This window comes from Platichthys flesus, chromosome 4 (genome assembly GCF_949316205.1).
Source record: "Platichthys flesus chromosome 4, fPlaFle2.1, whole genome shotgun sequence".
NCBI classification, from domain to species: Eukaryota; Metazoa; Chordata; class Actinopteri; order Pleuronectiformes; family Pleuronectidae; genus Platichthys; species Platichthys flesus.
In genome coordinates, this window is record NC_084948.1 from 18,346,981 (window position 1) to 18,374,977 (window position 27,997).

The following is a 27,997-nucleotide window of genomic DNA, read 5'->3' on the forward strand; positions in this document are numbered from 1 at the left end:
TTTGCTGTTTACTTCCACTAAAACAAGTGGAAATCTCTCTCTATTTTTCCCATTTAAAAAAATTGAAGAGTCTCACCCAAACAGCAGTGTTTTCATCTAATCCTGCTGCTAGTGTCATTGTAAAAATCTAGGAACAAAAAGTCAAACTTTTCGTACAAATTCTTTGTTTGGTTGCTTCGTCACAATTCTGCAGACTGAGCTCACACAGGTGTTTGGTTTTTGGCTTAGACGATAAGAAGTGAAACATCTACAGTCAAATCAAACGGATTGGAAAGAGTTCTCCATGTCTACTTGATTCATTACGATGTTTGTGAGAGGGGAGTTGGGCTCCTGCAGATGTCAGAGGTTCTGCCCAATCGTTAAAAGCTGGCCAATGAGACGTCATTATGCAGCAGAGAAACCAGGTGCCATTGATCAACACGTTACCACCTGACTTGTTTAAAAGTCCCAGGTAGTGGTTCATTGGTTAGATGCTGTCTCGGTTTCCAGGAAGCGCAGAACACTGGTGAGTATTGATTTAACTTATACTTTAAGAGAACTGAGTTTATTTATTAACTTTTACTTTTTTAATTATGTAGATACTACAGGAGGCCGCTCATGAAGCTATTTAGCCCCCTGAGGCCGTATTCTCAAACACTAACTCTTTTAGTGACTTTCAGTGAAAATGCATTTAATTGACTTGAAATGACCCTTTTTTAAATTTGTTTCTTTTCTGTGTAATCTAGACCGAAGTACTTCCCTGAACTCTGATTTTAAAGATGTCTGGCCGTGGTAAGAAAGCTGAACCCAGTCAAAAGTCCTCAGTGTCTCGGTCTTCCAGAGCAGGGATCACTTTCCCAGTGGGCCGCATCCACAGGCTGCTCAAGAAGGGCCACTATGCAAAGCGTGTGGGCGATGGTGCCGCAGTGTACCTCGCTGCCATCCTGGAGTACCTCTGCGCTGAAATCCTGGAGCTGGCAGGAAATGCCAGCCGTGACAACAAGAAGCGCCGCATCGCTCCACGCCACATCTTGCTGGCGGTGAAGAATGATGAGGAGCTAAACATATTGCTGGCAGGGGTCACGATCTCAGATGGTGGCGTCATCCCCAACATCCAGGCAAGCCTTCTCCCGAAGAAAACTAACATCTCCAAAGATGACAGCACTGCCAAAGACGTTCAGTCTCAAGATTTTTAATTGTGAATGTACAACGTTTTAAATATTTTATTAAAAATTATGCTTTTATGCTTGTGTTAGTAGTTGTTTTTTAGCTTTTTCTGGTGAAATGCTCTTCAACAGTACTTAAAGAAACCTGTGACTTGGGACAGAGACTGAGTCCAGTCTGGGATCACATGAAGAGACACTGAGATGATCAAAATACATTGAACTGTGTCATGTTCACCCAAGATGGATGAGGAACCAGTTGCCTGCTAAACTAGGGCTGCTCCACCTCCTGGGATAAAATTCTCAGCCAATTGAACATTTCGACCTAAGTAGCTCTTATACAAAATCAACTTAACTAGCCAGCTTGGGTATTCTGAAGCCTCTCTGTACGCTGTGACTGCCTTTTTATAGTTGCACTAAAAGTGTAACTTCTGCCAAGGAGGTTATATTTTTACCCCTGGTTTATACACAAACCACTGACCAGATTTCCATGACACTTGGAAGGATGTGATTCTGTGTTTGGGAAGAGCCATTCAAATGTTGGTTTACTAAAGGGTTCTTTAAACATGGCTTTTTTTTTCACCATTTTCCCAGGGAGTAATTCATGGATCTTGATGGAATAATAGGGCTCATTTAGGGGACTGATATTCGTGTGTGAAAAATTCACTGCAGTTCTAGTATCAAGGTATCTGTTGAGCCTTGTTGAAGGTTTATTCTAGGTGCCATTCAACTTTACCATAAATTTATTTTGGGTGCTTTTCTTCAGGAATTTGGAACAGTGTTTTGGGAAGGTGTCACACAAATAAAGCTAAGTTCAGCAGATTTAGTTTGTCTCACTTTAATACCCACATATTTTTCCTTTAACTAAAAGTCCCATTGAGGTACAATATCGCTTCTACCAGGGAGTCTTGGTCATGATGGTAGTATTTGAATAACATATACTAAAACAAGCAGGTTAAAGACAAATTACATACATGACAACATAGAAATCAGTGGCTATAATTAATTATTGAAAATACAAGGCACATGTTAAAAGCAATTACGTTTCTCTTTGAAAACTCATTTTAAAAGATTTAAAACATTCAGTGAGAGTGATGCTAAGTTTAGGATGAGGTAAAAAAGTTAGAAAGTTATATCATTTGCAGGATTGCGTCCAGTGTATTGAACACAGCTAAATCTAACGGAAATACTCCTGCATACCTGTAGAAATCGTCCCTTTCGTGTTTTTCTGCAACCCGCTGTAACAGTGCTTCCGTTGAACGCAGCCCGACTGCGTGCTGACGTAGGACGTGAGAACAACAAACAGTTGTTGAACAAGCTAACGAGTGGCAGCGCCGGACAGAAGCAGGATCAGCGGACTTGTCCCGGACAGACACTCAAGACACCTGACCGCCCCGGATATCTCGAGGATTTAGCACCGAGGAGTCCGCGCTGTTTGGGCCGGGAACTCACACTCCGGCTCGGCTCCCCCAGCACCGACGTTAGCCACCGAAACATGCCCGCTGCCCGGAGTGTGACGCCTGTTTTTCTTCTGGCTGCCGTTGGTCGACGGTTGTGATGCGAACCGAGCCGCAGCGCGACAGACGGAGAGACGAGGGCTCCAGCCGGAAAACACAGTTCTCCGCACGGGAGAATGGACTTTGTCACGGGTAAACAGAAGGGCTCAGTCGGGGACGCACGCACGCAACCGTACACGGGCCTGGATGTCATTGTTGGGCAACAACTTTAGCAAGCTAGCTAACGTTAGCTCGCTCAAATTCATGCAAACGAGTCGGGTTCGGTGGAGGGACTTTGCTAGCGTAATGGAGGCACCCTGAGAGCGACTTGTTCGTTTCATTTGTCCACTTTAACACTGTCGACTATATGCTGACCAGCCTTCGGTCGGTTCTCTCCGAGTGATACAGACATTATTAAGTGGTGGTTGCCTTGCTGGGCGATAGTTGAGGAAAGTTTGGCTAATATATAATTACTGACACAGTTTCTGTTTCGCACAGGTATCTCGTATATAATTTTTTTTTTATTGACATTTGTGTAAAACTGCACTTTAATTAGCCAATTTTGTGTCAAGGATGCACAGAAGTCACGTGTGAATTGGGGTTTGTGAAAAACTGTAATGTAAATCACCCCAAGTACAACAAACCAGTCAAGATATAGGTTAGATAATCAGATAGCACTTGAATATAACTCGGTGGATTAAGGACCCGTAAAGGAGCCTATACACACATATTGTCAGACAGAGACAGGCTTGTCCGTATCAGCCAGCACCTAGTTACTGTTTAATATATTATACAGGCTGTCTGGAACAGTTAAAGGTTGAGTTTCACTGGAAATGACACCATGAATAACGAAGAGCAGCGTCTAGATTTATGCAATGCAAAGACGAGAAGCAACGTGGATGATGATCACAACACCACCAACAACACAGAAGGAGTCACCCCTCGGATCTCTGAACTGATGACCGATAGCAACACTGAAAAGCAGAATATTGTTCCCACAGAGGCCTCAGACACGTACGTGATGCCTGAGCTCACCGACAACCTGCAGGCAGCGGAGGAGAATAACCACCAGGTACAAGACACACTGGAAATTGATGAGCTCAATGGAAATGGGACGAGCACTGCCCGAGACACCCCTGTGATAGCTAACCCCACTGACTTCATCTTCTCTAATGAGGAGCACAAGGGTGACGTCGGGGTGGAGGAAATGAAGGAGGATAAAGACACTGATGTTGTTGTTGGTGGAAGGCATGATGGAGGGGACCCGGACACAGGTGTGGCTCTGAGCTTGGACAAGAGTGCCGAGTTGGAGGCTGATTCGCCAAGCGCCACCTCGTTGCTAGACAATGATTTAGAGTCGGAGTCCCCGTCTCAGGATGTCCCGGCTGGCAGCACAGCAGAAAGCCTGACCAATGAAAGCCAGCCGAGCAGCACAGAGTCCCCTGCCCCAGACCGGGTTGGACTGTACCCCTCTGTGGAGGAGGCGGATGATAAACACAAACCAAGTGGCAAAAGGGTGACGTTTCCGTCAGATGAGGACATTGTCTCTGGAGCAGTGGAGCCCAAGGACCCCTGGAGACATGGTAATACTGTGTGTGTGTGTTTCTGTGTTTGTGACTGACGTCCTGTTTATCCTTCTTATCCGTTGTGCCAGTAAGAACCAGTGAGATCAACATGTTTTTGCCAGAATTTACTCTCACAGCACTTTAAACAGAATTTTTCTCAAGCTCCATATTGAAAATAGTTGTGCACTCAGTAGCTCAAGTGTAAAATGTGCCGTGTCATGGTCCATATTCCATGGAGAATGGTGTACGAATGTTGACACTGATGCATGACAGTTTTGTCAAAGTGCTAGGTGTATTGTTTTGTGTCTGTGTCCACCCCTGGGAGATGACACCACGGTCTTCAGTCCTATGGCAGCTCCTGGGCCCCGCCCCTTTTCCAAACACAAGGTCCGGTCTTGCTTGTAATTCTCAAGTAGATATCACAATATCTTGGTCTAAGTTGGTTTTAATTTACCAACAGTCAAATCCAACTATATGTCTAAATATAGTCCATGGCCTTGTGATGTGTGCAGCATTGTGAGAAGATCCCTCCACTCCTTCTTGAGGTGTGCCATTTTTACCACAGAAGGTTCCTGTTTGTTCAGTGAAACACGTCGAACGGGAGCTCATGCAGGATGTGAGACTGCCTTCATTGTGTTGATACAAGGAGCCCAATCTTTAGAGGCTCAACGAAAATGGGTGGTCACTTTTCACATGTAAAGTGAATTTTCCCTGTAATAATGAGCATGTAATTTACAATAAATGCCAAATATTTAGGGTGAAATACAACTGATCCCCAGCAATACATTTAGTAGTGGAACAGAGCATGATGTTAAATAGGAAACGGATTCAGATAAGTAGATACAATTTGTATAAGTATTCAATATACACAATGCAGTACACATACAGCTGCATTAAACCAGAGCACATAAATGTAATGGGTGTAAAACCCAGAGCAAATCTAGTTAAATGATGTACTATTTTCACCAAAGGCATTATGTTTTCATCAACATTTGTTTGCTTGTTTTCATCAACATTTGTTTGCTTGTTTGCAGCATTACACAAAAATTACAATTACCATGAAGCCTTGTGTAAGGTTTCAGTATGGATCAGGGAAGATCCCATCAAAATTTGGTGCATATCCAGGAATATTTTCTTCCTCTCTTTAACATGCGAGAACATTTTCTATAATTTCTCAGATGATTATGCATCTAATCTAGTTGAGATTTAAAACATGTAGACATATTGCGCCTTGATATCGACAAGGGTGTGCAATTTGATGCGGCTTGATTGAATTCAAGGCGACTGTTGGGCCTTGGGGGAGGAATGCATTCTCTTGAGTGCCACTGTACTTGCAGTTTGTACATAAATGTACATAAAAAAATGGTGGGAATGTCTCAGTTACATTTCTTTCCCTCTAATATTGATTTAGAACTAACAATGAAAAATGTCCTGTTAATATTTTTGCATGTTTTTGTAGTTTAGTCCTTTTCATGTAGAGTTCTGTTGCTTCATTATAAATTAGATTCATAAGCTGGGAATTTGTCTTTGATCTGACCATGACTCACTCGCTCCTTCATCTGGCCTGGACAATGGCCATCATTGAATAAACAGACCTACACTCACAGTGTGAAACCCGGTGTTTGCTTACAGTACTGTGACGGCAGTAGACATAGTTACACGGCTGATGGCGGTCTGAGAAAATGACAGAATCACATCAATTTAAGTTGTAGTCTCAGCCAGGCCTTTCAGTCTTGTGTCCGTGTGACCTGTGATGTTCTACGTTTCGTTAAAGCCAAAGATGTAGGCCAGACCAAGGCAAGGGTCAGCGGTGTGAAAAGTCCAGGTGGGGGAGGAAGAGTAGAAAAGAGAAATAAAGCAGTGGGATGAGATTGATATGCATGCCCAATACCGCCTCATGTTCAGCTGATTATAAATGGTTCTACTAACACCCAGGAAGTCCTCTGTTTTCATCCTGCCACATTTAGCTGCTTGTAACTGTCAATTATATTCTACCTGCTTTACATAATTAATAATGAATAATTTGACATGAACTATCTTAAGCCAAACTCTTTAGGGGGCAAGTCTGAACCTTTCCGCCAAATGCTCTGAGCCCATATGAAACACTGGGAACAGTTAAGTATCTTGGTGACTGTAGTGTTGGCTCAGATTATTCAGCACATAGTTTATTTAAGTTCCAAAGGTCCAGCTGGTTGTGCAGTTGATGTAGAGGCAACCAGACAGTTTATGGCGGTAAAGTTAATCACATGACACTGGACATTCTGTTTTTAACTCATGACGATAACACTGTGCCAAATCTATCAACATTTGTAGTCCACTTAGTCAGAAATCTCAATTTGACAGAATTGGTTGCAGTAGGATCAGACTTAAATCATCTTTGAAGCATTTAATACCTGACTTTGTCCTTATTTCTCATTATTTATCTAATTTAGTTTTCCTGTTTCCAGACATTTGAATTACTGGCCAAAATTGTCTACACTGCAAACAAACCAATCAGGGTTCCGCTTTATCCGAATAACCTAAAAAGTCTGCAGGTTCTGACCAATCCAGATAGTTGTAAAAAGTGTTACATCAAAGTAGTAACTGAATTTTTTACTTTTCAGTATATTATGTTTCACTACTAATGAAGCCTAATAGTTACTATTGCTCAAGGTGTAGGAAGTAACTGCACCTTTCAGAAAATGTTCTATTACTGTTTTCAAATTTGTGTTAAATTTCTCTGCTTGTCTAACAGTGGTGAACTTGTTTGACCTTCACTAGGATATCTCTTCCTGAGTCCAGTTTCTGCCATGCGTTATAAGGACATGCTTGCAGATGGGACAGGCTGAATGAGTGTGTTTCTGAGTTTTAGTCCAGGAAATGAAAATATCAGAATCTCAACCCCAAGGCTCCCTATTCTTCTTTAAGAGTGAGCACTGCCCCAAAGTAGATGCACGATCCTGTCAAGTTCTCTGGGTCCCTCTTTAAGGTCCCGTGTCAAAGACAAAACAGTGAGGTGGCTGTGAGCTTACAGAGCCTGGAGCTTCATCCATGCTCAATATGAGTTACTGCAGTAAGAGCAGAGGAAAGAACATGTTAAGAAGGATATTGAAAGTTCACATTTCTGCTTTAAATGGTGTCATGAAATCAGCTCTTGAACAGAAGTCAACTTCCATTGAGTCATGAAAGCTGCCAAATTATCAGTTGAGGTTCGGAGGGATTAGAGGCAGGGGAACAATAAAGTAGCCAGCTTTTGTGTCATATTCCCATTTCTTCCATGCTATTATAATGTTTTCTCAAATTGTCATTGTCCATGTTATTGGTATCAGCACAGTAAACAGTGTATGAGGCTGATATTAAGCCAAAGATGACCAGCAGTGTCCTGGAAATACCTGTGTAATATTTAATTTAGCTAATTTAGACATACTCCTGAACACCATTAAAGAAAAGTTAAAATATTGAATGTTATTTGGTTCTAAGTTAGACAAAATTGTTTTTTTTAGAGCTGTTTTATTTCTTTACCCTCTCCCTGTCTAGACTACTGGGACTCTTGTTCTTTCCCCTCTAGGCCTGGGCAAATACTACATCATATCCTGAGATTCCTGAACTTCCCAACATGCTGCGTAGCTTCCCCTCTTCCCCTGTTTCCTCTCCTCGGCTACACTTAAGTTGCAGTTCAAAGCTTGTATTTATAAAAGCACTGGATCATTCTGCAAACTTGTAATTTTTACATGCTCAGGAATAGAAATATTATTGCTACTACACTACTCTTCTACCACTACTTCTACCTCTAATAAGCTACAACATTGTGCACAAATAGGGTAAAGCCTACCTCTGTCAGTGCAGATAATTCCTTATCATCAACTAGTGTTTATCCTGCAAACGAATATACTCTTTGGCCCCGTTGCATCTCTGTCTCGTGTCATCAGACCCAAGGCCCACTTGGCACTGGGATATTAGAGGCTCTGTGACCCATGAAATGTTATGTGTTGTGGCTGTCGACCAAGTTACCAACTGATAAGCAACGCTTTTAGAGTGGAGGTTTCGCAAAGGCTTTGAAAACCTAGGGGTCAGTATGGTTTGTGCTGGCGGCAGACTGGTACTTGATTTAAGGAGCCAATAAGGTCAAGGGAGTGGAAATTAAAAAGCATCAGAGATCATCTTTCGTCTTTGTTTCTTATCGGGAACAACATTAAAATATTAAATAAAGTGTAGTTACCGTCATTAGAATGTTAAGCTGTTAAGAATGTTAAGAATGTTAATTAATGTCAGCTGTCATAAAAGTGTATGGAATGAAAGTAAGTTTGAAGTGATCATTCTTTTTCTGTTGCTGTAGGATACTTTAAATGATTTTAGAGATGCTGGCTTTGTTATGGATTCTAGCAATGAAAATGGAACAAATAGAAACTATAAAGGTTAGATTCACATTATCAGACTGAGTAAAACTTGATTGAGACTTCTCTTCACTGTCAAAATACTTTTCTCCAGCATCGGCTCAGCTGTCACTCAGCTACGGCATATAAACTGTAAATGACACGGTTCATAAATGTTGCCTTATAATAAATTACATTTCATTGAGATTATGTTTTTATCCAAGACTTGCAACAAGTGCATTCAACCATGAGGGTAAAAACCCAGAACAACAAGAATCAAGTAAGTACAATTTGCAACCAAATTTAGGGCAAAATATAGTTCTTTTTTATATCCAAGGTGTATCCATGCCTCTAGTCTGTGGTGGACGATGTGTAGACTTCCTGCTGTCCTGTATCAATTTGGAACTCGTTCCACCATTTAGGAGCCAGGACAGCAAAGGGTCTGTGATGATTTCTGATCCTGTCCTGATGTGTGTGTGGAGAACTTTCTGTCCTCATAGAACAGGACTTCCTTGCTCCCCCCTCCCATACCTGCTCTAATCACTCTTGAGGAAGTGACAAATGTTACCTACACACTCTACACGTAGCAGAAAATGTGTCCTCGTTTAAAAATAGAGCACACAACTGTTGTTTGCTCATACTGTCGCTCTCCATCTGGTCTGACTGATTTTTCTCCTTCAGGCGCATGTTTGGATTCATGAAGGGGCTCATCATTTAGAAATGGCTGCTTTTTTAATCTTTAACTGCTATCAGAGTTACAAGATAAGCTGTTGTTGATAAACAATTATGTCTTATGAAGACAACAGACATTACCTGCTGGGGATCGTTGTGATATAGTAGTAATATGTAATATTACAGTAATATGCTTCAAGCCTGAAACACTATGTGTAATTTGACTACAGGTATTGTGTGGGAGTTGTGTTTTACCTGGTTGGTAGCAGGTGTTGAAACGTATCTCAGACTCTGCCTTAGTGCTTCATGTTCTTCATTGATCAGCTCACAGCTACTTGGGATCAATTCCTGGGTTTTTGCTCAAACACACTTCTGTGAAGTCCTGTCTTTTATTTCTTGCCACCTGCACCATTAGACCGCACATTTACTCTGTTTATTCTCCAGAATTTTACCCATAGGATATGTCTGAAAATTGCTATACATTCCTTCCAGAAGAGCTTAAGGTAAATGACCAGACTTAAGTTCACGCCTGAAAGCATCTTCACTATACTTTTGATTCTCTGCCCTCCTGCAAACCTGGGTTGGTACAGTGTGATACAGTACAGGTTATGTAAATGGGTTTTTGTGGTAATTTAAACCGTCTTGTCCTTGTGCTTTGTAGCAGACAGCAGCTCCCTTCTAATGTGAGACTTTGGTCTCCTATGTATGTGTACTTATTGTCACTATCTTGTTAACTGGACTGGTAGGAGCACACCGCAGCAGTGACACAGACCCTGCAATTCGCTCTTTGCCACTTGTGACGAGCCAGGCAGCCAGCTGTCATGTGAATGACGCTGCTGTCACCATCCACAGCACAGCAGTGTGAAATGGCAGGGAACGGGACTGGAGACTGGGCCTATCGTGAACGCTAGCACTTGCATGTTAAGCAGGATCTGGCAGCACCTCTGTGTTCCACCCCCAATGTACTCACACCCATCCCTGGAAGTTTGTCTCAAGGCTTGGCCTGTTATTTCACACATCTCCATTAAAATATAAGTGAGTTCATGTTTTCTCTTCAAACAACGTCCACACTAAGCCGGCTAAACTTGAAATTGCTGTTTACCTGCAAAAGCAAAATGTAACCACGTTAGCATTTTTCAAATTTTTTTTATTTGATATTTGTCCACAATCCAACTCTCCATCAACACATGAATAATGTAGGTAAAGTATCAAGGAGGCAGAACATCAAGTATAAATTCCACTGCGGAAGTCACGTATTTTTGTTTACAGAATATTGAGAGTGGCGTTGGCCTGTATCACCAAAACCTCTAAAATCTCATTATTTCTCTTTGCATCCTCATCGGTGTCTTCTATGTGTCTTGCACCCCTTTTTCACCCCGAGATACTTGCATTTTTTTGTGTCTAGTAGTTTTGCATCATCATTTATCATTTAAAAATGCTGCTCAGGCTTTGAGAAGTTCTGCTACAGACCCCCTGGCCGTATCTTGACAGACTTGGTTTATTGTTTTCCTGAAATTCCTCATCATCGAAACTAAAACAGGCAGCCTTTGTTTTCAGATTTATACCCTTTGGGGAGACCATGATCAAAAAGCACAGGCACTGTGTGCATGGTATGCCCCAACAGAGAAGGATGCCTTATCACATTTAGCTAAAATCTAATGACTGTTCTCCTAGTTGAAGGACTCTTTGGTTTTTCTCTGAACTGAATGTTCTCAATTATTGGTCTTATGCAACAGTTTTGAAGCCCTCTAGGGAATAACTTGAGCTGATAATGAAGCTCAAGCGTATTACATTACATTACATGTCATTTGGCTGACACTTTTGTCCAAAGCGACTTACATTTTTAGTACTCAGCATTTATGAGGGGCCATTTTAGGGGTTCAGTATCTTGCCAAGGACACTTAGGCATGCAGGTGGGTATTAATATACTTAATGGGGCATTTATATATATAATATATGTATACGATTTTCCTCTGACAGCAAAAATTTGCAAGCATTTGAACAACTAACAGACGGATATTTCTTCAGCAAATCACCTGAATCTGAAATATGGTGATTCTTAGAAACTCAAGACAACTGGTCTCAATGTGCTGTTAAGTGTTCTGTTTCCAATATTCCACGTTTGAAAAAAACTTTAGTAAACCACTGGCTATAAACATGATGTCTCAGAGCATGTAACCTGTCAATACCTGTTTCTGAACTCTTACTTTTCATTATAGACTTCATAGCATAATAAATTATGTCTACATAATACAGCCTTGAATTATATGTATTTGTGCAGGCCGATAGTGATATTGGAGTGTAATAAGAATTGGATACTGATATAAAAATATAAGATGTCAGTGATCATTAACAAACCCGTATGGCAACGAATTGTAATTTATGCTTGATATTTTACCGTTTAATCATAAATGTTATGATAATTTAGTATAAATAAATAGAAAACACCTTCTGATTAGGAGAGCTTATCACTCCTATCCTTTAAACTGATTGTTCATCATTAGCTGCTACCTCATGGATTGTCTGAGTATAAGGCAGGTCAGTGCCTAGCTGCATTTTTTACCGCTACAGTCCTCCCTCTTGTGATGTTATGTAATGAAACATTTTTAAACTCCTGCTGTCTGTGCAGATCCAGATGTGGCAGGCTAACTGTTTATCTACAGTAGCTGGACTGAGTCTGGTTACAGTCTTCACCACATCCTGAGTTTTTCTCAAGCTTTTGACTGGCAGAACGTGCTCAAGTCTGAACAAGTGAACCCAGTATGTGCAAACAGAAGAAATACGAGAATTGATGAAAGTTGAGCATTTTCTGTGGAATCCTCTCTTTGTCAGAGAGTCCTTTCGCCCTCTGCACACATTCAAACACTTGTCTTTGCTTGTTTCCTCTGGGTTGTTGGAGTGACGGGAGTAAGCCCAGAACATGCAGACTGTGTTTGAACTTTGTTACTTGTCAGCTTGAGAAATAATAAGAGGTGAGTTATGAAGGTATAGAGATGGCAAGGCTGAGGAGGATAAACAGATATGTATAGAAATTGGGTCAGACTGTCATGACTGTTTTCTCTGTACTTATCCTTTATTCAGTGCAGTTAAAGTCTCCGAAATTATTATTTGTGGCTCAAATGTGCAGCAAGAGTTGGATGGGGAGATGGGGGATTTCGTGACAAAATGATGACTGGCTACATCTATTCAACACCTTATGACAAGAGCTTCTAGGTAGGTGAGGCTATAGCTAGCTCCTTTTCAGCACCTTGAAATATTAGATTTACATGTGTATACATGCCCTAAAGGTTTGGCTTCAACATAAAGTGCAGGGATTAAAGTTTTCTGATGCTACGACCAAAAGAGGCTATGCATGAGATCATGTTGGATAGGGGAGTGGGACACCTTGAGCCCAGCAGCTGCATCAAACTGAGTAGCAGGTAGGCGATCTGTAAACAGACTGTTACTAACCTAAATGTAAATATTCATGTAGACCAAGGGTGTGTACCTTTTCTAATCCTGTGTAAAGTATACACTCTTAAATGATGAAGAAAAAAGAAAAAGTTTGCTCTAAAAATGAGAAAAAAAACCTTAGTGTCTGATAGGAAGCTCGACTTTGATGAACAGCTCTTTTGTCAATGTGTGAGAGAGAGGGCAACAGTGGGTCAAACAAGGGTCGAGTAAATTGACAAGCTGGGCAAAAATTAAAGCAACTGCGCAAAACACAAGACCAGGGATTTGAATGCTATTATAAAAAGTATAGAAATGTTGGGTCATTTTGAAACAGTCTGGGTGATTAAGAAGATACACTTCAATAGTAAGACTTTCAGGGCCTCGCTTGAGTCAAATTAACTGATAAACACCCTGGTGTATATTTTCAGTGGAGCAACAAATTTAAATTCCTGACTATAAGTCCTATAATGGCCTATAATGGAGATGATGAGTTTAGTTAGCATTCATAAAACAATCCTCGCTTCTGTCCCACTAAGATGAGCAAAAACTGAGCTGGTTCTAAAGCCCACACTCACTTCAGGAGATCTGGGTCGATTTATTTGACCTATTGTGGGCAGTGGTGGAGGCTTTGACTGCAACAGTGTTAGGATTTACAGCTACAAAGGAGAGGAGTCTTGTTTTAGCTGCTGCGTTTAATAATAATAGAACCAAGTTGTGATATTTATATGGTCAGAGGCTCATTAGGCAACATTGATTTTAAAAAGAGGTCATAAATACAAAACCCAACGTTACATGGATTTGAGAAGTTTATAGAAGTAACTGGCAGCATATTATTATGTAAAATGTTTTAGTCATTTAAAGATATTTACATAATTTGGCAACTTGTGAAGTTCAAACATTTTTGGGCCAGAAAAAATTGCCACTCAGCTCTGTAGGAATTAAAATGGACTTCTGGTGGTTGTGGGTTGTATTTCTCATTATCTGAAATGTGTTAAGCCCTTAGAACTGAGTTTTCCCTGCTTAGAGTGATAGGTTGAACTGAAGCTGTACTCGCGCCTTGTTGGAGGCATCAACACAATGCTGTAAATTCACCATCAATGGTGTGATGTCTTTGGTTACAGAACTGCCTTATGGTTCTGTTGCTCAACTTTTCATGCAGCAACATGACAGACAGACACCACTCAATCAAGTTGTGTGTTAAACAAACACTCAAGTACAGGTGTTAGCCATCCAAATCATATTAATGCGAACAAAGAGGCAGAGGCAACTGGCCAATATGACGTGTGTTTATCTTGTTGTGGATTTATTAACTTCTCTTTAGCATTGCATTGATACCTAGCGTGGTACTTTAGCACAAAAGCCACACAACTACATTTTGTGTTTCAAATATGAAACTGATTGTAGTCATTATGACAATGGCGCCGGCACTGAGCATCAGGCACGCCCACTGTCGAGCATTAACGCATATGTGAGTTCAGCGTGAACCTTTTAAAGAAATGACGTGTTTGTATAATATACTCTCAACTGCTAATGGGATGTACATGACATTACAAAAATGTTATGTTTAGTTAGACGGTTGTTCACTGAATATTAACGTAAAGGCCAGATTATCTTCGAGAAGAAGAAGTCACTGTGATATGTTGTTTGAAAATGTTTATAACTGATTTGATCAGCCAGACAAGTCAGGGTGAAAAACTGCCTCAAACATAGGGGATGTAATATTGTTTTAAAATGGAAATAACAGAGCACATTCACAGACAGTCTCTCCAGAAAGGCATGTTTGGCTGTTGACATGAAAAGTGACAAATAGTTTTCAGGAATGGGAAAAAGAAATCCTGAGAGAGCACCATCAAAATCTTTCCTCCTTTGCCAGAGTTTTACTGTTCCAAGATAAACTGTGAACTAACTATGAAAGAAGACATACTGACACTGAGTTGTCTGCCCTGATCATATGTGCCTGTACTTGTTGAAGCTCCTCCAGTTGTTCAGCTAAAGCAATTGATTTATAATTTATGGAAGGTACATCTCTGTCGTCGCTTGCAGTTTTTCCTCGCCCCAAGATACTGACTGTGCACTGTAACACGGTTGAAACAAAGCCAGAACTTTTTAGTGTAGAGTTGACACAGTTACCGTTTAGTGAATAACTTTGGTTTATGGTTTTATTGTACATTTTGTGTTTGTGCTGCTCCAGACTGTAACAAACTGCAGCAACATAGATTATCCTGTATAAATTCCCATATCTTGGACCAACTACATTTGATGGCAATGATTTGCTGTTGACTGCGGTTAACTCCATCTTAATGGTGAGTGGAAGTACTGTAATTTAATGGTTAGAAATAAAAACGTGTTCAAACCTAGAGATTTTATTCAAGGTAACGGGACGTTTCATTTTGATTGCCTTTTAGTTGTGTTAAATCCAATTTCCCCTTGGCGTTGCCTGTCTCTTCTATAAATAACACTGCTAGTCAAACAGTTAGCCTGCTGTTTAGTCTTCCACTGTTTGTATTAGTCAGTTGCACTGGATTGCGATTTATTCATTGTCGTTTGCTGTGTAACCTAAATATAACTTGGTCATGTCAGGTAGATTTCCATAGGCAGTGGTGGTGAAGACTTCTATTGTCCAATGCTTTTTTACATCAGTAATTGACTAGGACTTTTTAGTTTTTGTTGATTGAGAGACCCCTAGAGGCCAAAGGCACATATTGTACATTTAAGTAAACATTCCTGAGAAATGAAAATATATTGTGTGTGTTTTAGTGAAGTGACTTTGTTCCTTTACACCAGCCCAATGTTGATCCTATTCAAAATGGTTGCTTAAATCTGCAGCTCTAGAATTGAGGTCAAAAGCTCACCATCATTATTAATCATAAAGTCCGCACAGCTTGATTAACCTCTGTTGATCCGATGCTGTTAAGTGTGATTTAGTGTGTGTTGTTTCACAGTGGATGTGTTTGTTTGCATCATTAAACAAATGTACTCAGTCAGAGCAGAGATAGATAAGTTCCCTTCTCTCTCTCTCTCTTTCCACACCTGACATCTTGAGCAAGAGTGTGTTCAAAGCAGCGCCCCTGCCTTATCTACTTTATTTTCCAGTAAAACATGAATATATGTTTTTTCCTATTCAAGGATTAGTCAGAGCAAATTTAGGATAGTCCAGTGTAAAGATGTCGGGATTAACCGATTTAACGATAACTTCGATACTGCTAGTGCAGTGCAACAAAGGAAATGTATTGCCCTGACAGCCTAATTGACATGTGCTTAGTATATGTATTTTGACTCTCAACACAGTGCTTGACTCCTGAGCAGCCCTTTGTTACTGGTTTCCTCCCTTTTATTCCACAATTTGTAACTTTCACATCCTAATGTTTTTTTAGTTTTTTTAGTTTTTTTTGCTAGTGTCAGCACACTGTGTTCTTCACTTTCGAATACAGTTGTTATAAATCATTTTTAATTTAAGCAAAGGGACCTGTCTTCTTACTGGTCTTCCTTAAATACTGTGCAGTAAGCATAAGACCCTCCCCCCAAACCCCACCTTCCCTTAGGAAGTGTTAACACACACTCACACACCCACACACAAATCCGCTGTACAGTCTCTATACAATAACACTTTTCCAAGGACATAGTGTTCACTGGAACACACTCACAATTTAGTACAGTTTTACAAGACCGCACTCTTACCTACCAGGAAGCAGAGCCATTAAGGTTAAATCCACAGAGCTGTGTTCAAATAGCTTTTGTAGATAACACACGATTCATATATAGTGTAACATTTGGGTCAAATACATTAAAAGGACATGGCACAGCAGAATTGGTTTTAAAACTACAATGTAGTTGCATGGATATCTCTTTCTCAAGGGAGACATAAAAAGCATAAAAAAGCATGGATAAAAACACAACCAAAAACAAGATCAGATTATGTAAAAATTACTCAATGAATTTTCACAAAACCTGGTGGAAAGATGGGACATGGACCAAGAAAGGACCCATTCAATTTTAGCATTAATCCAGACAAAGGGGACATTCCCACACTTTCAGTTGACATTGCAAGATGGCTTAGTGTTTTTTTCTTATTTTCTCAGAGAATAATTAGTGGATCATGATTAAAGGCACATTTAGGGAACAGAAATCAACAAGTGTGTGCAATTGGTTGCCGCTTGATTGAATTAAAAGGGACTGTTTTATACTTGGCAGAGATGTGCGCTCTACTGAGTGACAATCTAGTTCATATTGTTTTGCTGTGCCTGTATTTCCATCCCTAAAAAGTGTCTGTTTTTCTTCTAGGGCTGCAGCTAAAAAATATTTGCGTAATTTATTAATGGATTAATGTGGTGTATAAAACATCAGTTTTAACAGATGCACTCCAAACCAAATCTTTTTTAGACATTACCTGAATGGACCTAAACCCACCAAGTCTCGATTGCAAAGGCTGTGTATTGTGTGTAATGTCTTGAGTGAACTGATGTGCAAACAGATAACCGGTAGAAACTGGCTGCCCTAGGCAGAATGCAAATACGATGCAATGACATCATGAATATGTGAATGGGTATCTACCAGAGCTTTTCTCAATTTCGCACACTGACCACACAGCCCCAGGCATATATGTTGACCTTGGCTCATTAACAGCAGTGTTGTGCTGAATGTGGTTGCTGGCTAAGTTTTTCAGCAGTAATAAGACTGATGTTTATTGTTTATTAAGACACGTGGTCTGGACTGGAGTAAAGCTTCAGTCCACCACTGCAAAAGCCAAGGGAGCTCCAAGGAGCAAAACCACAGCCTTGGTCAAAATTGTCCGTGGTTGCAGCATTCATTACCAGTGCTTGCATCAGTGTTGCCGCACCAGTGATTCATATTTGGGCCCCTCTATAGTGGAGTGGGTATAACTGGTGGAGGAAGAAACATTTCATTGAGTTAGCAGCAATTAGCTCTACATCACAAAAAAGAAACAAAAGGAATGCACTCAAAACTGGCAGAAATATACAAAATTATTGGAATTTTTTTAAATATAAGATAATCAACACGTTTCTTTACGTGGCCAACAACCTTTTCAATCTCACAATGACTGAAATTGGACTTCTTTTTTTTTTTGTGTCTTTAAAATTCCAAAAGAGTGGCGGAGCAGTCAGAGGTATTTATAAGTAAACACTCGATGAAGGGAGTGTGTGACCATTTATGGAAAACTTTGCCTTTTATATTTAGTTGTGCTCAGTGACTTTATGAAACAACGTTATGTGAATATAAAACTTAACTTAGGCATATTACAGCTGTGTGCTTTCAGGGTTTAGTCTAGAATGGATGGATGTCAGCATATCCTCATCAAATCAAGTTTGCCTGTGCACATCTATATAGAGTATGTACCAGGGGACCAGCTTCATGATGAAGAGGACCAATTTCCGTTCTGGTGGCTCTTTTGGTCGGAAAATAAGTGATGAGGATTTGTTGTGGCCTTTATCACTTTATTCATGTGGCACTGGCGTGCTCTTTCATTAAGTTACACACATACACCATTACTTCAGGCCCTCCAGAGTATTAGTCTCCAGTAGTAATTTTCCATCCTATTTTTACTTGAGTAATTTCCATTGAAGCAGTGACTAACACAGTTGGTCAGATTTGTGTGGCTGCTCATGCAAGTAGCAAACTGCCTTTTTGTCCCAGCAGCAAGTTATTCATTCTGCCCTGTTCTTATACAAACATTCAATCCAGCAAGATCTGTTCACTGCTGGTGCAGCTACATGCCAGCCCAGACACGTCCTATACCTTAGCATTATTATACCTCAGCAGAGTGAGATCTGTGACGTTGGATCTCTTTGCGTGCAGTCTGACTCTCCTGCTGCACTTGAGGTTGTGTGCAGTGTTTCCTAAAAACTACCCAGACTTCCTATAAACTACCCCGACTGTGATGGTCCACTTCTCATAATAAGATAAAAGGTCTATAGGAGTTTCGTGCTGCTGCTCATTGTAGAGCGTAGCATCGATAATGTTTAACTCATACTGACACTGATGGTCAACTCTCCTTGTCGGCTGATAAAACTCTGTGATGTGACAGCTGCTGCCTGGAGTAGACACTCTCAATTCATAGCTGCAGCGTCAGACTAAATATTGATAAAGAGTGACTGATACAAAAAAAAATTCCAATAATTTTTATGATTTAAAAAATGTAAACTGTCGGTGGGGCTGGTAGGTCTGCGCCAAGTGCTACACAGAAAATAAAGCCAGCTTCCAGTGTGGCTCTCATCAAGCCAGCACCTTTTGCTTTCAGTTAGCCATTTCATAAATTTCTCTTTTCTACATTGTCCGAACACAAACACTATTGATGCCTTTTGACTTAACAAGCTCTATCCAAGGTTTAATTCTTTTGCACAATAAATGGTATTCTTTAGTGATATTTTTAGTTTTTCCCTTTTTTGTCATGTGCTATAGTCTGTATAAAAGGGATGATGCTGATGATTCTGGAGTGCTGTCATGCTAACTATAAGACAGACGGAATGGGTCGGAGCCTAGGAAATACGCCAGCTGTGTTTGGTTCAGTGTCAGCATCAACTCTAGTGGTACTGAAGATTTGCTTTGTTGCTGTGTTTGTCTGAAAACACCACACACCTTGAAAAGGAGGAGCAGCTGTTAAAAAAGATTTGTTTCACTTGCATTATGAGGACAATGTTTGGGGTTAAAATGTCAGACAACAAGCGGAAAAAGATGCTAACTATTCTTAAGTTAATTACCAGATTCTTTTGGGTGACAGATTTAAAAGAAAAAGAAAATGAACGTCATTGGTTGTGTTTTAAATTATACAATATGAATTTGACCACCTTCTCACTGCTTCACAAAGTCAGATTCACACTTAAACAGCAGCCCGTGTGTTAGCACAGCACTGATAGCACTGCAGTATTGGCTCTGTCTGCAGCAGCATAACGTGCAACTCTAAATGTATTTATCCATCTATTTATTTGCATATACACAGGATCTAAATAAGTCTTATTTTAATTTTAATATAGTAATCTTTCTGAATTCCTTCAATAATGTGGGATTTGTTTCTTCAATGATTTTTATGTTATTTTTCTTTTTCTCTTGCTTCATGAGTGCTTCCCTTCATCACAGCACACTCTTTCAGCCAGAATCATTGGTTTGAATGTTTCCAAATCACCTGACTGGAGTTAGCCCCACAACAGCCTGGAATGGCAGCGTTGGCTGACCTACACACACACACACACACACACACACACACACACACACACACACACACACACACACACACACACACACACACACCAAGAACACCAAGAACAATGCCTCCATTTTCCTCACTTAAGTAAGGGACCCCTTACAGGGGTTACAATTTCTTATCTTCTCTGTCAGGAGAGGGCCCCCCAAGGCAGACACACAAACAGGTCTCTTAAAAGAGACCTCTTTACAACTGTGTCTCAGTCCTCGTCTTTAGTATGCTGATAATTTACTGAGAAGAACTGCAGGATCAGCATCAGAGCATCAAAATCCACGTTTCAAAAGTTATGCCGAATAACCTCTGTTCATTTACGATGTTTTATCTGTTTGCTTTGCAAATGGGAGCTGACAAAACCACCGTTTCAATTTGTCGCACTAGTGTCACCCCACATTCATGAGCAAGTGGCCTGTAAGAGAACTGCAAATAGGGATCAGTTACCACAATGATTAAACAGTATACACCAGCAAGCCATGTGACCATAGCCTCTCTAGATTAAAAGCATTTTGCATGTATTTCAGGCTCATATTCCAACTGAACACACCTTTTTAATTGGTACTTTTGAATGTCACAGTTGTTGGAACGGTAGAGAGCCTCTCATAATTCGATCAAAATCTTCCTGGTACTGCTATCCAAAATGATAAGTATCAACAAATATGAGGCTCTATTAAATGACTCGTAAAATGCGATCGGATATACCTGGTTTCATTTTCTCAGTCTTTTTTTTGTGTTTGTTTTTTTTCCCCTTGAGGGAAAAGTGTGCGTAAAGAAACAACGCAATAAAATAAATCGTAATCCCCTTAATCTTCTGTTTTTCAGCTCAGAATGTGACTGTGGAGGAGATCATTTCTTCCTACAAGCAGACTTGTCAGAAACTCAACTGTAAACCTGTACCCAAAGTGCTCAAACAGATACAGGTAAGGCCCTTCTTAACAGCCAGCCCAAATGAATTTAACTTCAGAAATTCTGTACGTTTTTTCCCTTTTTCTCTTCTGAATTTTTCCTGTTGTTGGGAAAGGGATTAATTAATTTCCCCCACTGAGGAAATGCTGAAATACAGAGAACAATGTCAAAGAAAAGGTGATGAATGAGAAATTCCATTTAAACCTAAAATGATGTCACCTCTTGTGAACGTTACAACCCCCTCTTGTGTCTCTGGGCAGAAAGGAAAGCCATCACAACTCCTGCTTTTTAGCCCTTTTCTCACAAGTTTTAGGTGGCGGGTTCCTTTTACCGCAGGTTTTTGTCATCCCTGACACTGTTAAACTACCAATGGCTGCTTTTTAATGGTAAAATAGGGATTTGCATACCACAGATTCTCCATAAAGCAAAAGAGCGGTCACAAGGAGATATTATCTGACCAGGTTTTCACCCTAACAGTCAAAATGTAATTGAGTTTTGGAACCTTTAATAAAGTTGTGTTTTCTTGTAAAGACGTTCAACATCGTTTTTACATTAAAGAATCTGTTCAGACGGTATTAAATGCATAAAAAAGATCTGTCCAAGTCAGAAACAACTGTACATCCGAGCTTTCTCTGTTAGCTAATCACACACATTGAGGCTTTTCTATGTGATCTCCTTGTGATAACTAAGGCAGTATTTTTTTTTACTTCCATTTGTTGAACCTCCACTGAGCCCTCTGGCCACAAAATATATTATCTATTAGGTCTCATTACATCATAATATTTACTAAAAACTGATCTTAAATGAAAATGTATGCAACAAAAATTATTGAATCTCCAATCTTGTCTCTGGGTTAGAGAAAAGTGACCTTTTAGTGATCATTTAAAAATACATAACAGCAGAAATTGTTTTGAGGACGGTGACATGTACATACTGTACAGTGCAAGTTTAAAGCAACTGCGATAAAAATAACTTTATATGTATAAGTCACAAGGCTATACATAAATATACACAAACATAGGATCTCGTGGCAGCACTGGGCCACATTGTCTAGCAGCCTGTTCGGTGTCAGGAGTTCCCGGTAAAGCGCCACCTAAAAGTATTAATTAGAAACTTCCTGTTCGTGAGATTCAACTACATTTATTTCTAAGCATTTCATCCGAAACCTTTTCTTCTGGTGATGAGACCACTTCAAAAGCCTTTTAATGTGGCCTTAGGACACGTCATGATGCAGGAAAACATAGAGGTAGAGGCTTTTTTTCTATTTTTCAGCAAGGGTGGTTTTGACTCCCATCAGGCTATACTGGGGCTTTTTTTCCTGCCTCCTCCTGTGGGTTAACCAACACAGTTATGTGTCCCTTAATCCCTCTGTACAAGCAGTTCTTCATATTCCACAGGGGAAGCCTCAGGGCTGCTTGTTTTTATGTGTATGCCAAACCCATGCCTTTTTGTATGTGAATTTTTTGCACTTGCTTGATGTTTATTGAGACTGTTATGTTCAAATTCTTCCCTGTGTGGGTGTTGTTTCTATTGAGTGCAAGATGTTTGCAATGCGGAGAACAGAAGGAGGGTGAAATATGGAACAGGCAGAGGGGGGGAAAAAGTCATTTTTTTCTCGAGAAAACATAAATTCCTGTCCACTTACCACCCAGTCTAGAAACCTGAGACTATAGGACTGCTCTTTATGTGTATCAAATATAAGAGGCCTGTTAGCAGATTTCTTCTGAGGCGATGTGAGCAGATTTCTGGTTTCTTGTTTCCCTGTGGGCTGAGGGAATTGATGTTTGTCTTTTCTTGGGATAAAAGAAATGACCATCGGTGACAAAGGGGCCATATAATTGTTTTGGGGCGGTTTCACTATGCAGATTAAAGCAATATGTTTCATGTGATGGTCTGTCAATAAGACATCATATTAACTAAGACTGGGAGTGTTTGTTCTTCTGGTTAGGTAAGTGAAGACCCCAGCAGTTACTAGATATTGTATGACCTAAACATTTCTTCTTGGACCTTATAGGGCTATTGCTTATGTTGTGTAAACCGCTAAGGACCTCTGTACGTCATGACATTTATTCATGTGGGTAAAATGATCAACACCCTCTAATTAGAGTAATGTCACAGCCCCATCTCCCAGCACTGCATCCTCTGGGCATATTTGGAATTGGCAGGGAGAAACACTTAAGGGTTAAGTTACATTTTAAGAATAGTGTGTATGCCTGTACGTCCCATCGACAAACCAGTTCCCCGCTTGTCATACTAACAGGACAGAGGAGTTGGTGGTGCTAAGCTTTGCAGCAGAGACACATTAGTGCTTTCTCTTGTTTGTTCTGTCGCTCAGTCGCTGCAGCACACGCTCATAAAACCTTAAAGGGGGCCTCTCTGCTGAAGCTGTGCACATTTGTACCTGCAGGTGTGTGTCTCCATGTGCGTGCGAGTGATGATGTTGCAGTAAAGTGAGCCACAGCTGGAAGCGCATTTGTGATTCGAAACTCTCCGCAAAAGAAATCCCCACACGCTTAGTCAGCTGATAGAGAGAAGTCCTGTCAACATCTCAACTACTTGTGGAAATGCACATCATTGTGTTAAGCTGCTGCTGCGGGTTTTATTTAGTTCAAGGCTCTGGGTACATTTCCACTGAGAGTGACTGGTCTCCATCATCTTCACTCTTTCCCTCCTTCATTTTTTGCTCTTTTTTTGTTTTTGTATTGCTCATCGTTGTTAATGTTTGGCCTCTTTCCATACCTCCCATCTACTTTCGTCTTTTGGTTCACTACACCTCCCCCCGCTCATTTCTGCTTAGTCATCCTTGCAGTACCCAGCCTCATAAACAAGCCGGTCCAAATGGTAGGACAGTGAGAGAGGGTTTAGCAAGAGGAGCTCAGCCCTACACTGGTGTTTCCTCTTTCACTCTAAATGCTTTCTTTATTAAGTCCGACTGCACTGTACATGTGGCGACCTGCCAGGGCTCCTACAGTTTTTGTACATTTCTGGCCAGTTGTTTGTGTGTCTGTTTATAAGGGTCGCTATTTAGCAGCTGCATGTTGAATGTCTGCCCCGCGCTGACTCCCACCGGAGTCTTAAGACCTGGACACTTGTTAGCCTTGTGTCACATTTCTGCCCCTGCAGATCCCGGGGGTAAAGTGGTTTCCCCTTTTATGCAATGTCTTGCACATAAATAGGGTGTACTTGCTTTCTGTGGATATTCAGTAATATGTTCTCCTTAAAGGCTGCGGGTGGATCATATTCTAAAGGGACTATACAGTAAAGGCTTTGTGAAATACACATGTACATCAACATGGGCTGTGGTCCTGCAGTTATGATATGAAAACACAGATATATTGTGCTGTGTTTTAGGGAGGTCATGTAAGGTCCGGACACCAACATCTTTTGACTTAACAGACAATCAACAAAAGATTTAAAGGCCTTTCCTGAGTTATGCAGCTTTCTTTCACCAAAATTGGAGAAAAACAACTAGTTTCACCCTTTGTTTCCACTATCTTTATTCAAAAGTCTTTATTGACAGCAGGACTTACAGGACTGCTCCACATTCATTCCCGCCCTCCATGCCTTTTATTATATGTACTTCCCTTCTGAAAATATATCCAAGCACACATTTTGAGCACAAGCAAAGCAAATCTATGCACAAGCAAGGGATATTTGAGTGTGGGTGCAGGGTTAAGAGTGAAGCCCTACAAAATCTTAACCCGAAACCAATAAGTCCTTCTCTCAAGTAGTAAAACCACCGTCTTTAGTTTAGATAGGAAAGTAATCCCATAATAAGTAGGTATTTCTATTGAGATTATAAGGGATTTACAGGTAACTTGATCAACACCAATATCAAAGTAAGCAAGAAGAAAAGGAAACGAATAGGTCACTGATGAAGCACCATGACCTGAAGTTTGACTATGGTCCATTCAAAGTAACATTGATAGAACAAGGCTTCGTAGTGATTCATTTGAACTGAAATGTTCTATTTTTTTCTTGTCTTGATGACAGAAGTTTCTGTTCAGTCGAACATCTGTCCTTTTCTCAGTGTGTGCGGTTGCCGACATATAATCTTACTAAAGCCATCTCTCAAATCGGGACATCCTGGATGCTTTTCCTTGCCTGCTTTGTATTCTGAATTATTTGTCGGGTTGTCCAATACCTTTTGGCGCAAATTTTCATACGGACTCAAATATGACAAATGTCGGTGGATCAACTGCTTAATTCAGACTGAGCTGTAGAATTTTAATGACAGGAAGTTTTTCTCTCCACCTGTTCTCCTGATAGGGAAAGTCGGATATCGTTAAAGATAGGCTAATATGAAATTACATTTGCAGAAGGGCATTGGACCACAAGACTTTGTGGTTCTGAACTTTACAAGACTAAAATGCACTTACACAACATGGCAAACACTGCATTTAATGAAAAAAGGGGGCTTTTCCTTACAATAGAAAGACTGAGTGTAAGCAATTTTGCAGAATGAACATTGGCTGCCTTATTTATTTATCGCAAGGCAATGAATGTCTTCATTAAAGGAACTGTAATGAAGCGTGATTACATAAAACATGCTTCTGATTAAAATGATTTGATAATCAAAATTGATTCCTCCCATTGTGAAGTTAAAGAAAAGTTTGTTTAAAATAGAGCAGTACATGTTTGCTAAATTTTTATTGTTTTATGCCCTTTACATGAAGAATATTCAGCTAAGTACATTACAGAAGTATCAAATCATTATTTAAGGCCAAAATCAAAACGTCTAGATGTAAAACATTAAAATATGTGTTCAAAAAGTTGATATGAACTTCAAGTATGTGTATAGAACACACTTTATTTTAATCATTAATTGTAACAGTCTTATTTTTGGTCTGTTGATAATCCTTACATGGTAAACATTGTCTTTCCAATCTGTCAGAGAGGTATTTACACTGTTATTCTCACTGACAGTGCCCCAGTTAATTGTAGGTGAAAATTAACTTGCTGTTAAATGTTGTATTATGTTTTTGTTTTCACAGTAAATACCATCTGGATGATGAAGAACAACTTCATTAAGAATCACATATCACAAATTAAATCCTAACTTAAATGAATGGTTCAGTCTGTTTCACAATTATCGTCATAACTCCTTGGTTTCATAGGGTTTTCCTGCTTTTTGGTTCAAAATAATTGTGATTTGAAGTCATATCGCCCAGCCCTATGTTTGGGATATGTTGAGTTTTGTAGAAGTTGTGATGAACCCTCACTACAACTAAACCAGCATCCAAATGTTCAGCGGCAAACACAGAGGCAGGCAGGCAGAAAGACAGAGGTCATGTAATTCATGCTGAATGGTATGGGCAGCCAACAGGAGAGGGATTTGCTGGTACATAGTTTTGAGGGCAGCACTCTGTATGTTGTCATGTTTGTGTGGGTGTTTTTTTTTTTTTTTACAAGGGTGAAGGGTAAATGGCTTCCCACCTTTTGATCTGTAACCATAACCCTGAGTTATCAGGCTACATCCCAGGATGGATGACCTGGTCAGGTTGAACACACACTGAAAGCCTCACTTGATCAGACGTTTGTCAAGGAAGATTCAAGTCACGTTTCTTAATTTGCCAGGTTGAGTGTGCTTAAATGTTGCCAGCCATGAACGATTCATACCTGGTATTAACTTGTGTCCTGAGTGATCTGATTACCAGTGGTAAGCGATAAGTACAGATCTGAACTGTTTCGTCTGGGACACATATGGCCACATTCTTTTTGCTTTGTGAACAAAATGCATTCGGGCCCACATAAAGTATGAAGGACAGTCTACTAGGCAAACGTTCTCTGACCCGCTGCATCACAATTAATGGAAAGCTTCTCAATGATTTGTTTGTGGCCACCCCCACAATATCAACACTGATCACATAAATGGGTCAAATCTGTCCTCATAGAAGATCTACAACAGCATCGATCCATTCAGCCACTCCTGACTCTACTTGCTCTTTCTTGCTCTCTCTCCCGCAAACGCCAACACACACACCAATACTGATATCAGACACATCTGCAAACTCAGACTCTGTAAAAAACAACATCGTTTCTTCTTCACAAATGACGTACGTAATTTTCTGCAAATAGAACCGTAAAGTGAGATCCAATCACCAGTTGTCACTGGAGAGATGGGCAGGATGCATTTTAATACAAGGTGTGAACAGATGATCTTAACAATGACCATGTGTGATTGTATCTCTCTGTTTACAGTTTAGTTTCAAACTTGCTTTTCGGTTTACTGACCACTCAGTTGTGTACACTGAAATATTTCTAGTGTTCTGCTTCCTATTTAGAGTTTCACTCCAGCAAACCAAGGATAGCCCTTTACCGGGAAGCAGCTGTAGGAAATAGTGTATTTTTTCCACTTAACAGAGCATCACTGCCACATTGACCTTTTTTGGAAGTGGAAATGGCATTAGGAATAGTAGAGCCCCTCTTCCAGCTAATTACTGCTCCAAAGCACAGTGATATGGTTTATCTTAGTTTACACAGGATCTGTATTTTGTCTCCAGCACTGATTTATCAAATCGCCCCCGCCCCCCTCCGTGATGTGGAGGTTTTCAACATGTGAAAAGCACAGATTTCTTCCATGAGAAATATATTATATAATAATCTTATATGACAATCTTTAACTGACACTGCCTCTTTTTCTTTCTGTAGGAATTGAAGGACCTGACACAGCGGAACGAATGCTTAGATCTCAAAGGTAAGCACTAAAAACCGCCTGACTGACGCTATAAATGTATGAAACTTGTTCTGATGAGATTATAAATTTAACAAACTGTTTTTTAATGATGCTATATTATGTTGATGTTAATGAAGATGTGTGTGTGTGGTTGTGTTTTTAGGTGAGAAGCTGGACTATAAAGCTTGTGAGTCTCTGGAGGAGATTTTGAAGAGGGTCCAGTTTAAAGTGATAGACCTGGAGCAGACCAACCTGGATGAAGACGTAAGAATATCTCACTTAAATCTGTCTCTCACTTCACGTCTCTTAGTGCTTTCTTCTCGCATGCCTTTCCCTCTTCTTTTCATTCTCTCTATTGCTCCTCCATTCTGCCCTCAGTTTAAGCCTGATCCTGTTTTTTCACTCAGGATGTGAAGTGTTGGCCATGGATTTTCTGATTACTCCAGATGTCCAATTGTGTAAATACCATTGGGGACTTTAGGGCTGTAGACATGCAGAGACAGCGCTGCAGTGTGGAGCAGAGGGACACAGAGCCCTGACCACTTC

The 27,997-nt window shown here is 40.2% G+C and overlaps 2 protein-coding genes across 3 annotated transcripts in view; both read left to right on the forward strand.

Moving 5' to 3' along the window:
* The first annotated feature begins 371 nt into the window (after positions 1–371).
* On the forward strand, positions 372–1,223 carry LOC133951306 (late histone H2A.2.2). Its single transcript, XM_062385167.1, has 2 exons — positions 372–505; positions 726–1,223. Exon 2 carries the CDS (start codon positions 759–761, stop codon positions 1,173–1,175), a length of 417 nt encoding a protein of 138 aa, XP_062241151.1. The 5' UTR covers positions 372–505; positions 726–758; the 3' UTR covers positions 1,176–1,223.
* A 1,215-nt stretch (positions 1,224–2,438) lies between these two features.
* ppp1r37 (protein phosphatase 1, regulatory subunit 37) overlaps positions 2,439–27,997 on the forward strand; it is a 39,566-nt gene continuing 14,007 nt past the window's right edge. For both annotated transcript variants that reach the window (XM_062385165.1, XM_062385166.1), the window contains exons 1-4: positions 2,439–4,221; positions 20,692–20,789; positions 27,427–27,472; positions 27,615–27,715. In XM_062385165.1, coding sequence (XP_062241149.1) covers positions 3,480–4,221; positions 20,692–20,789; positions 27,427–27,472; positions 27,615–27,715 — 987 coding nt within the window. In that variant the 5' untranslated portion in view covers positions 2,439–3,479. The remainder of the gene's footprint in view (positions 4,222–20,691; positions 20,790–27,426; positions 27,473–27,614; positions 27,716–27,997) is intronic.

Excerpts from the sequence above, each read along its gene's own strand:
- LOC133951306 (XM_062385167.1), top strand. The coding sequence starts at position 759 with ATGTCTGGCCGTGGTAAGAAAGCTGAACCCAGTCAAAAGTCCTCAGTG.